Source organism: Neopelma chrysocephalum, unplaced genomic scaffold (genome assembly GCF_003984885.1).
Source record: "Neopelma chrysocephalum unplaced genomic scaffold, ASM398488v2 Primary Assembly neopelma1_126, whole genome shotgun sequence".
Lineage (NCBI taxonomy): Eukaryota > Metazoa > Chordata > Aves > Passeriformes > Pipridae > Neopelma > Neopelma chrysocephalum.
The window spans coordinates 286,352-299,030 of record NW_020897788.1 but is presented as its reverse complement, the minus strand read 5'-3'; the positions used below and the strand labels follow the sequence as shown (position 1 = coordinate 299,030).

The window sequence follows — 12,679 nt, the reverse complement described above, 5'->3', positions numbered from 1 at the left end:
CCCTTGGACAATTTTTGTTTACTGTTTATCAGGGATAGCTGGCAGGATCAATATCCAGCTGTACACACCAACACAAAACCTGAGGCAAGTCATATCTGAGTTAACAGCAATGCTTTGGTTTCTAAGCTTCATGTCTTTGTGTACAATCAGAGAATATTGAAGTTTTTCAGTTTGAAACTCACTATTTAACCTGAGCTGGCTTCCTTGTTCCACCCTCAAAGTAGGTTTCCATCCAAAGCACATTTCAGCATCAAAGTGAAAACCAGTAATTTCCAAGAATTAATTCGGTTTGCAAACATTAATTTTTCTATTTGTGCATCATTTATTCAGAAAAATCAAGGCTTTAATTTGAATTTTTACAGTGATATATTCTGGAAACCAAGCTGCAGTGTCTATTGTAAGGTTCTTTATTTGCTCAAAATAATGCAAGTAAGGATGACATGGCAAGTGTGTAAACAACTTCATTTAATATCACTGTAGTTTCCTTATTACATAAAATCAAATAAGAAGTTTTTTTATTTCTTTTTTAAATCCTCACTTCTGAAGTAGCACTCCTTTCCAGCTGTTTTATCAGACTTTTTGTGTTACAATTTTTCCAAACCTGCAGATGGCTGTAGATTAAATAAAAAGGACTGGGTATGAGCTACAATGGGAATTTATGAAGTATTGAGATTTTTCTGGCTGCTAAATCAGTCTGTCACTGAAGACAGGTGCCCTTAGGGACTTATTTGATTCCTAACACTTTGTTGCAGTAAAAAAACCCCAACAAAACACAAGCAAACAAACAAACAAAAAAATCAGTAATAAACTTAAATATCTACAGTTTTAAGACACTGAAAAGGCAGATCAATGTAACTTTAAAGAAACATAAAAGCCATCAAATGAACCTATATTGTTGAGAAAAAGGCAAAGTGAATGAATATAGGCAAATCAGACCTCTTCAAATTGGTACAACTCACTAAAAATTCATCTTTCTGAGAGTACCTAATATCCCCTGCGTTTCACCCAGTCCACCATACAGCATTTTCCTCCTACTTCAGGTAAGCAACAATGTTATTTTTAACTCACACTAATTACAAGCCTTAAGGAAAAAGTGGTTCTCTCTGAGCAAGTGGAAAAAGTAGAAATGAAAGAGAGATACGGTGTAAAACAGCTTGGCACATGACCTGCCATTTAGAAGTTAAAACCAGTATATCTGAACATAAAAGTGCTGCCAGTAGCATCTGCAGTCTTTACGACAGATAGTAATTTAAATTTTCATCTACTGTAAACACAGACTTTTTTCTAATGTACACAGTTCCTGAGGTCAGATTTTTTCCGTATGTTAAGAGTTATATGTGGTTGAATATATTCAGATGCTTTGATCAGGTCATTATCATTTGCTTTTCTGCACTGTTACCTGTTATCCACAACTCCTATTTTTTCCTATGCATGTTCTTGGATCATGCTAAAAACATCTATTTAGCAGTTTGACCTAAAAACTGAATTTGGAATTGTAAAAGCACAATTCTATCTTACCCATATTCAGAATTCTAAGTTATAACAGGTGTTGAGTGTTCACAGGTGTCCTGTAGCCTTACATAGGCTAAAGAGTAGGTTTTTCAGGGAAAAATAGGTATCACCAATAATCAGAAAGGTTTTGAGCACTGCCATTGAAATGGTGAATTCTAAAGCTCTTCAGACTCACATAAATTATGTAAAATAAACTGTCATTGCTTAAGCACAGGAAAAGAGGGTGAACCTCTTTCAGAGCAGTCACACATTTAAGAAGCTGTTATAAATGTCACTAAATTATATGACTATTTATTTGCAAAAAATAGTGCAACTATTTAACGGTTTCATTATTCACCTCTGTCCCCTCCTGAACCCTCACAAAGTGACTCCTTTCAGAGAGTGATGATCCTTGAGGGAAGATCCCTGTGAGCTTTCACTTGAGGCTTCAGTTGAAAGGAGGAAATTGAAATCAGAAAAAAATTAAAAGGCTTCGATTTCAGGGAGAAATGAGGCTTCAATTACACTTTTTTATATAAAATTGAGAATTTGTGTTATCAATCTTCCTACATGACTGCCTTCTATCTTGAAAGGAAAAGGGTATTTAAGAGGCCTGCAGTGGTCTAGGAGACAGAACGTGTCAGCTAATACAGCCAGGAGCTGCAGGTAGTCCCAGGAGACCTTCTGCACTTGTCATATTCTGTGACAGAGAAAAAATAGTCAGTGGATCATCTTAGTCTCCAACTGTTCCTCCTCTTTGACAAATTCCTATCTCCAGCTATCCAAAAAGAGTTGGCAGGAAACAGAAATTTGAAATTTTATGCTCTATCTTGGGGAACAAGGGAACGGTCCCCGCTCTGCTGCAGGAGGGGCTTTCCATAGTGGTCGAGTTTTGTCTTAAAAAGATAATTTGAAGTCTTCCAAAATTTTAAATTTAATTTTATTTTTCCTCTCTCTTCTTTTTTTTTTTTGTTGTTTAAATCTTACTCTGCTTTTCCTTTACTGATCTCCCTTCAGCGCCTGGTGAAGATTAGATCTCATGAGTAAATAAACATGTGGAAGAAAAATCAAAGGGAAGTTTACACAATCCTGTATCTGTAACTATTAAACTTGCAGTTCCAACTTACATTTCCCACCCCCTTTTCCTCTTTTGCTGCCAACATACAGGTAACTAAAGCATGACTAACATTAACTGCTCGCTTTCCCAAAAACAAAGACATACTACAGGTACATGTATGAGGAGTGTATTAGTTCATATTTGCAAAATGATAAGTCTTTTTTAATTGAATCAGATGAAATGGCTTAAAAAGATAAAGCCAAGGTCCTAACACTGAAACATTCCACAAATTCAAGTAATGAATAATGAAAAGAAGTGTTTGTTCAACTAAAAACTCCATGTGTTCAGGCAATAATATCCCTAGGAAGCATTGTTCAGTCAACTCAAGGTCTAAGAATTTGAATGTTGCATTCCCACTTTTACAGTATTTGTTGTAATTAAAATAAACCAGGTGAGTCTGTCAAAGCCTGTTCGTTTACATTTTTAAAGTTTCTTCAACTATACCACATAACATCCTTTGGGGGTGCTGGGTTCCTGAGAATGTTCCTCAAGAAGAATCAATTTTTATGGTTGGTAAAATACATTTCTGCATTGTCTTTGACTGGTTAAGACTAAAATAAATACTGACATTACTATAGTAATTATTAATTGTTATATAAAATTCAGTTTTTCTCTGTCATTAATTGCTAACCTTGATAATTCAGATAATTTTGGGGAAATCATTACAGAATTAGACTTTGGTTAACAATAACCCAATTATTTCTCTATCATGCCCAAACAGAGCTATTACAATTGAGTTTATAATGTTCCTTGTCATGATTGTTTGTTCCTGTGTAAAATAAACAACGAACACCATAAAATAAAATATAAATAAACCATAAAATAAACCATAAACAAAGTCCTGATATGACCTTTATATATTATACATTCGTTAAATTTAATGCAACTCTTGTCTCGGGCTGACATTCAAAAAATATATGACATTGAACTTGCTACTTTTAATTAATGTTTATTAGAATCCTTTTTAAACTGTAACTTTTTAATGGGGCTGGCATCAATGGTTTAGCAAAGCAGTTCAATTAGAGCCATTTATGATTAATATCACCAAATTATTGGTATTAATTTATTTATTAATGCCTACAGAAACAGAAGAACATGTGAATGTTGCTGTTATTTAAGGATTTTGAGGGGATAATCTTGAAAGTAGAATGAAACCAAAGATGATAGATTGTTTACACAGTAAGTTTAGAGAAGATGGTATTTTTTCAGGTTATCCCCTTAAGAAATGTACATAACACACAAATACCTGTGAACCTCTTGCAATCAATGGGACTTTTCCCCACTGACCTCAAAAAAGGAAGACAGTTCCAAATTAATGAAAAACTCCCCATCAATCTGCCTCTGAACTGACTAGACACAGTGGGGCATACATTTAATAAGTATGGATATTTTAAACTGGTTGGGAATTCTTCTCACACACTTTTATGCTTTTAAAAGGAAATAGAGTGGATAGGGAGTACTGACGGATTCACAGACAAAGAGAGATACACATAAAACCCACATATATTGAAATAACTGAAATGTTGCCAGTCAGGGAAGGAAATAAACTAGATTTCGGCAGTTAAAAATGACCTATGATTTTAACAGCAGTAGTAACACTGATCAAAGACTGTTTTTATTCCCATTCTTGCTGCTTTGCAAAACTATGAGCAATGACAAAGGCAGAATGTCTTTCCTTATGCCACTTAATACTTCCTGAATAGAGACTGCATGTCTCCACAAATATCAAAATAGACATTTATTTTTTAAATTCTGTGACAGATAAGCCCTATTTGCCATGAAGTGCTTATTCCCCCACTGAGCCACATGACGGTGTATAATAAGTTTGACATCATTTACAAGTAGGAGAAAACATCCAACTATTAGCAAGTATTGCCCACCACCCAATTAGTTGTCAGAACAGATTTCAAAATGCAAAATTATTATTTTGGCTGTTATTTTCATACAGAGGAAAGAAATAATTCTCTCTTTTGAACATGTCACGGAGCACAACTACAAAGAAGCACCAATACAATGCTGTAAAATACTTTCAAGACTCAAATTTGTAACTCCAGCAAGGGAATGGGAAGGACAAAAGGGTTTGGGGTTGGAAGGACCTCGAAGACATGAGAATTGTATAAATATATCTCAGGTCTTCTTATCAGACTAAGATATAACGGCTTCTAGTCTTCCCCCCCCCACCACCCCACCACCCCACTTCTATGAAATAAAGCTAAATGTAAATATTTCAAATTTTTCCTTAGAGAGTTAGTCACATTCAGGTATTTCACGATTTGATGGGTATTAAAGACTTAGTTAAGTACTTACTGACACAACAAGTCTTTTAAACTAAATTTTTGATTCACATCTGAGCCAAGAAGCAAAGTCTCAAAATAAGACATTATGGCTTTTTGAAATATTGGTCTCAATCTCACTTCAGTTCACAACAGCCATAGTGTAAAAACACATTCCCAGCTGTCCAAGTGGCATCTCCACCACCAGCTTTGCCACAAAGAGAAATGTGCCCGCCCTTAGACACTGGAGAGTGGGTACTTGTAAAAAATTAATTATTGCTCTTTAGTTAATAAAGCATCTTCTGCATTTGGGTTTGCCTTAGGCAAGACATTCATGAAGCAATGCAAGACAAATACAGCTTGGAAAGCTGTCAGAAAAGAGTAGCACTAATATTAAAATACACTGAAGAGCAGCGAATGGACAACATCAGACACCAGTGAAAATGATTTTAAAAGATACTGAAGTTCTATTAGGTTATAATTCTCTAAAATAGTTCTTTGTTACTCTTGGGGCAAACAGATAAGAATATGCAAATATTTGTGGCTTTGGAACTCTATTTCATTTAGAAGGTACCTGTTCAGCAGCAAAGTGGACAAATTGAACAAACCAGAGGAGTCAATGTACAGCAGAAAACACTTTTGGTGAACTCTGCTGGCTGGACTGCTCACGTAGAGATCCAGAGTATGACTCACTCCCATAATGGACAGAAATTCATTCAGCACTAAAGTTTCAAAGAAAATCCTTATCCCATTAAGAGAGAAACCTTTTGACCTCATGTAGAAAATGATGCTTGCTTCCAGTAATGGCATTGTCAACATTGTATCTTTGCAATAAGTATGTTTTGATAATTAATGCCAGCAAGACCAGACAACAAAGTGACTTTCGTTTTCTGATTACAATGCACAGTGCTTTTAATGTTCTTCTAAGGTTGCTGTGCTGCTTGCCTAATACCATTGAATCTGAGAAACTCTGCAGCAAAACAGCAATGTCATTTATGTAACTTATGAATATGGGCTCTTTCTCTCCCCTTTTGCTAAAAAGCAAATGTAAATCACAGCAGACTCACATCTCGGTGGTTTCTGAGGCTTTCTTTACAATTATTACTACAGAAAAGAGCATCTTATCCTCAAGTCATTGTGAAATTATTCTGGACAGCAGAGTACATATGACAGCAAAGTACATATGACATTATAGACTATTTTTTTAAATTAAAAACAAAAAAGAAAATAAAAATCCACCAATGTTTTCTTACCATGGCAGGAGCCCTCCAGTTCTTCATATCCCACCGTGCAGATGCACCGTCCCAGAGGCACGAGCCAATCCCCATCTGCCCCACAGTACAGTTTTGGGGTGTCCCGTTCCTCAGCGCTCTTCACGCAGGAGCCCCGAACCTCCACCAGAGAGGAAGAATCCACCCTTGGGATCGTGTCAGGAAACATGGCCAAATTCCGCACCGTGAAAGGGCACTTCTTGTAATAAACACGGACTGAAACCAAAGCAATGCAGGCTCCAATGTCCTGAAAAGCAAGATAAAACCCTTTCTTGTTTATTGGCCCAACCTCACGGACTTCCGTGTTGAGTTTAAGGATGCGGTCGCCCAAATCCATCTGGGTAAAGCTCTCGTCAGCTGCAATAGTATCAATCTTACTGTACTGGTTTGGCTTGAATTTTACTCCATGAGACTCATCTGACTCCATGTAGTAGAGATTGAAAGTTTCCTTGCAGGTTCCCAGCACCCAGGGAATGCTGTTGCAGTCCCTCAGGGTGAACTTCAGCTCCACGTAGATTTTCTGTGCAGCGTCCCGCGAGATCCAGTTGGTTTGAAGCCAGTTGTTTTGGTTTGGTTCCATCACGTTGCACACCTGGTAAGTGTGAATGGGACGGTTGTGTTCATCCATTTCAGTTATGGCATCCCACTGAAAAGAAAAATATTTATTGTGCATATGCATACCCAGAGAGTCCATTCATACACACACACACACTCCTCATGTATATGCACCTGTGGCTAAACTAAGAATAATTATTTACTTCAAGTTTAATGGGAAGACAGTAGTTAAAACCAGATCCAACTATAGAACAGAACAGGAGTTATTTCAGAAGCTCTACAATAAATTTCAATTAATAGAAACATTAAAAAATTACTAGGGCTCAGCAAAGAAGGAAATACCGACCATGATATTATATTTGCAAATTTATTAAGGCTGAGAACATTCCTAGGTATGTCACACAGTCACCTATGCAGATAAAGTCTTCTAGAACATTCCTGGTTGATGTGCCAGGGGGCTGGCTCTCCAGCAGTCTTCCAAGCAACTTCCACAGCTCAGGCCCGTGGCACTGGCTGGTTTGCACAGTTACCCTAAAAACATTTAACTGTATATAGAGATGATTCATTTCTAGCTCCATAGGACCTGTATTACACTTATTTCCCCCAAACAAAAACTAACCAAACAAAACAACAAAACAAAACCCAACTGTCACAGGCATCGTGCTGTTGTTGCCTTTACAAATTCTCTTGGAGTTCAAAGGTGAAGGAGCCTTTTTCTCCTCCCCATCCCTCTCCAGGTTTTCCTTACATCAGCTTCACCAAACATTCTCAAATTCTGGTGGAAATTCCTGCATAGAGGTTCTCCAAAAAAAAAAAAAAAATTGAAATATTATCCATGTGTTTCATATCAAATGCCTAATTTATTACATAATCAGCTACTCCAAAAGATTGCAAACATCCCCAAAATAGCTTCAATATAGTCAACTTTCCACTAGGCACACAAAATATAAATGCAGCTTTAGATAGAGATGTTTTCATATCAAAACACAGAACTAGTTATAGATCTGTATCCAAAAATGTTGTGTCCCACCAGAAGTTTTAGTGCATCTTTTAGATGTGCTGATCCATCACGGTAGAAGCAGCAGAAAAACAACAACAACAACAACAAAACAAATCCCACAAACAACTAAAAAACTACCACTCCAACCTGTGAAACCTGTGGCTTCATTGGTCTGAACACTCTGAATTCAAACAGTCATTGGAATTCAAATTGAAAAAAATAATTCCAAGTGCTGCCACTTGCAATCAGAGGATTGGAATTCCTGGTCACTGCAGTACCCAGCTGGGAGCTATGCAGAAAAATAAGGGAAGTGAAGGCCTTTATGGGCCCTAACTTTTGATGATTCCTCTTGTTACATTTAATTATTATTATACAAATAGGTGATATACACAAATATAGCCACAATGTAAATTGGGAGAATAAACAAACAGAAGCACAAAAGGTTTTCTACATTTATTTGTGTATTAAGTCATATTAAGAGGAAGATATGTTACGTGCTCCAGAGAGGTTTCAAAAAGAACAAAAATTCCCTAAACAACCAAATACCAAAAAAAAAAAAAAAATCAAACACCAAAACACCCAAACAACACCCCACCACAACAAGCCCAGAATTAAAAGAGTAAGTGGATGGTTTAAAAACAATGTAATTTTTAAAATATAGAACAGTCTTCAGAACTGGCCTAAACTAGCTTAAAACAAAAGAGCTTCAACATACGTCTCTTAAATACATTAAGGAAGAAAACACATCCAACAGATCCTACCCTTGCCATGAGATTCTCATCAGAAATATTTATATATTCCCTCTGAATCAATATCTCAATCTGAACTCCGAAATTAATGCCCTAAAGTTAGCTCTTAGCTGTGTAGTTAATAATACAAATCTACTACTTCTGTAGGAAAGTGAAGGCTCAGGGCTTCAATAACTGGTTTCAAAGACTAAACCAAGATGGATTGATCAAACATGGATGGTGCTTTAGTTGGTTCAAAGCAGAGCTCACATGTTTCGTGCCTGTGCCTTTCCATTTTGCTCCCAGACAGCCCAATTTATCGGAATTCATCCACTGGGCCAGACAAACATTTTATTTAACAGAAATAGTAGTCTAAACATCATCCATATAAAACATTTCAAAAAGGGTTACTGTGGAATGTTCCTGTGCAGCCATTGCAGAGGGACATGGTTGTAAATACAGCTGTGAGTCTGTTGTCTAGTGCTCTTTATTACTAGTGCCAGATATTGGAGTGCAAACAAGGAGAACTCCACCATCCCAAAATGCCACTTTAATGCCACAGAAAAGTCTGTGACAGAACTCAGTCTGTGATGGTCTTTGACAAAGACACATTGTTCCTGTGTGAAACACAATCTGCTTTTAAGTTTACCAAAGTGTTGCATTTCTCTTCTGGTAAAAACAGTCAGGAAAAGCAATACTTAAATTCAGTGCAGACAACAAAAAGCCAAACAATTAATCAAACACATGCTAGTTTTCTTTAGGGTTTATTTCATATTAAAGTTCCTAGTTAATTAAATTATAAGTATTTATAAACATTTTAGTTGTGAGAAACTATTATTCCCTGAAACCTCAAAACCAACCAAACAGAAGCATCTCATTGGTAAAGCCAATTCTTACATCTGGAGTTCCAGAACTTATGAAGAAGAAATGCCCAAAACATGCTTGGGAGGAAAGACTTAAAAATACTAGTTTAATATTGTAATCAACAACAGTGTGAATAAGAGGTTACATTTTACATGTACCATAAAGGAGGAGTCTTTTAAATAGAAGAACATACAACGTGAAGATTGGTGGAAAGAAGATTCCAAGATTACTTGTCACATCCAAGCACAAAATATGAGATTAGGCTACAAATCACACTGAGATTTTAGTTAGATAAAGTCTCAGTTGTTTTCATATCTCTACGAGCTACTTTACAACCTCTTTGTTTCATTTTTGGACTTCACTAATATCTAACAGCTGTACAGAGAACATTATAAAGAGTTAATTACCTAATTTAAATCTTGTACTGGCTATATAACACTGAAATTTTCTTTCCATGTCCCCCACTTTGTTATTTTAAACCAAAACACTGCAGATTTACAAAATCAGAATGAGCTAGTTATTAAAATCCAGTAGGTTGTATCACCAAGGGCATTATAAACACGATGAAAAGAGATTAATGTATTTCATGGGTTTTTTTAAACACATCACTGTCTGATGAGAAGACATCTTGGTGACACCATGCTGCAGAAAAGAAAATACAATGGGCCACTTTCAGCTTGATGAAAACTGTCATAATTTCCCTGAAGACACCACTTATTTCAACAAACCCTGAACCTTGACTTATCTCTAAACTATGCTCAGTCTCTTAAGTGATCCCTTTTTGAGGTCATATTGTGCTGCTTAAAGAAGAGAGATGGTAAATTCCTGATTGGTATGATTTGCTCAGTATTGGCCACACACAATACAGGATTTAGCGGAACACAGAGGACTGAGACACTGGTTATTTAGGTCCAGGCCCTCACTCAGTAGTTTAGGGAAGAGACCATCTGCTTTTAAAAATTTTGCTGCATTTTTATCCTAAGCTAGAAATTTCCCTCCCTGTTTTCTGCTTGCCTTTTTACTCAAAGCATAATTGTCTAAAACTGAAGGGTTATGCACTTACTCCACCTAGCCACTGGATCTTAGCTCACTCCTGAGTAAGCAAAGGTTGTGGCAGATTTAATATCAACACATTTGGATATCAAGCGCACAATGGGACCCCTGGGTAAAATATACTGCACAAATCGTTTGTTGTTGAGTAAAACACAAAGGGATAAAGACTGGATTTCCATGCAGAGAACTGAAAGAAAGAACATGGGATATGAGATTGGGGAGCAAAATCTGTTGATTTCATCTGTCTTGCATTTTACTGCCTGCTAAGAGGACACATCTGTTAAGGCAAATCCTCAGTGGTGAGGAGTCTTATTTCTTATTTGCCAAGAGAAGAAAGATTTCCTTTCTAAAGTGAGCAACAAAATATGCAAGGTTCATGCCGTACAGATCTGGTTTGCTGGTTTAGCAAACCAGTTCCTTTCAGCAAGGTAGGTAATTTCAGAAATGGAGTTGTCAACCACTTCTTACACAAAAACGTAAGCTGATATTTGAAAGTTCACTAAACCTGAACTGCAGCAATGCAATCTGCTGACACATATCCCTCACTGCACACAGATATCCATTGAAATGGTCAGGTCCCTGTCAAAAAGCCCATCCTATAAAAGAGATGTTCTATATTTGTTATATAGAACTGCTGCTATCCTAAAAAAAAACAGTCTGAAGCAAGTTGCAAGTGTGTCCATGCAACTCACATGCCCAAGAACAGTTAAATAAGCATTTCCTTATTTATCACATCCAATGAGGATAACAACAAAGCAGAGAGTGTTTTTTCTAATATTTTAGTTTGTTCTTTTTTCTTTTCCTAAATTGTTCATTCCTTATTTTGGTCTCCAGTATTTGCAGATCTCAGCTGGGAGTCACCTAATAAAATCTACAAGTGAATTCTCACTTTCAGCTCTTTGCTACTGACAATCTTATAGACCCCATTTCCATGGAAACAAGCTGAATGGTAAAAAATAAAGAGAGTTTTAAAAGTTTTATAAATTCCCTTTTACTCTCTCCAGTGAGAGGATCTCCATAGAAATGATATCAGAAAGGTCTAAGCCAGGAAACAATAGAGAAGGACCTGCACTTGGCATGCACAGCTGCTGGCTGCCACCTGACAGGGCACATTGAAACATCTCGCTGCTGTAATGACATTCAAGCAGAACCAGCCATGCTACATAACAGAACTGCAGGAAAAAAAACTTCCTTCACATTAACATGCTTAGAAAGTGAACAATTTTAAGGCACAGTTGTCATTTGTTGGTTTCGACGCCATTTTAAGACTAAAGAATATTTAAAAGAACTACAGAATTGCTGTAAATTAAAGGTATCGAGTTAATATTTTCCCTCATTCCCTTGAACTCGTTTTTCTTCCCTTTTTCCAAGATCCATAATTCTGAATGTGAAAATGCTCAGCCCTCTGAAGCCCAGTAAGAGAAGTGATAAGATTGAACTCATGTAGTGCATCTATTTAAAAAAAGAAGAAAAAAAAGCAGACAGAATTCCCCAGGTATTTGTGTATGTCCCAGCAAGTACAAGCTGACACAGCCAGCAAAATAAAAACAGCAATTAAACTACTTGTGTTTTACATTCATGATTAAAAATTGTTTAGGGAATGCATAGAAATAAGTAGCACACCTTTTATTAGCTCTGTGGAATCATAATGACAATGGCAACACAAGTTTAGAGAAAATGAGACAACTGTTTTCCACACAGGCAGCAGCACACAGGCACAGACTATGGCAGTTGAGGGCAAACCCCTCCTAAAGTCTGCAGAAATAAATGTATTTAAAAGGAAACAGAAAAAAATCAGAAGTAAATAAATAAAAAATGAATAATTAGGGCAACAAAAACAAGAGAATATAGGAAATAAAGTGGTAGATTACTCTGTGTTCTCCAAAGGCAAGTGTTAATAAGGTTCAGGCTGTGGAACAGCTGCTCCACGTCTGAAGTGGCCAGGATGATTCAGAAAGTTGTTAATGCCCTCAAAATTGAAAATCCAAACCCTTTTCTGTTATTTACATGAAGCACTGAATAGTGAACAACTGTGAGATGAGCTGCTCCAGGTGATCGAACTTCACTCTGCAGTGAAAACTACTCCTGTTCGTATGAATGTTTTCTACAGGCAAGCAAGACTAGGATTTGGTGAGATTTGGGGGATGAACCCTGGAATTCAAGCGAGACCAACTTCAGATATAAGAGACAATTGACTCTCACTTGGGGATTAGCCAGCACCGGGCTTTGGGATCAAAAAGAGACAGCCCTGCTCTAGCTTTGTAAAGTGAATTGTTTCAGAAGGGCAGAGGTCTTGAACACGGACCTTTATGTATATACTAGAAAAG

At 36.8% G+C, this 12,679-nt stretch overlaps 1 protein-coding gene across 5 annotated transcripts in view; it reads right to left on the bottom strand.

Moving 5' to 3' along the window:
- EPHA6 (EPH receptor A6) overlaps positions 1 to 12,679 on the bottom strand; it is a 444,142-nt gene that overhangs the window by 321,103 nt on the left and 110,360 nt on the right. For all 5 annotated transcript variants that reach the window (XM_027698393.1, XM_027698390.1, XM_027698394.1 and 2 more), the window contains exon 3: positions 6,135 to 6,798. In XM_027698393.1, the coding sequence (XP_027554194.1) occupies positions 6,135 to 6,798 (664 nt within the window). The remainder of the gene's footprint in view (positions 1 to 6,134; positions 6,799 to 12,679) is intronic.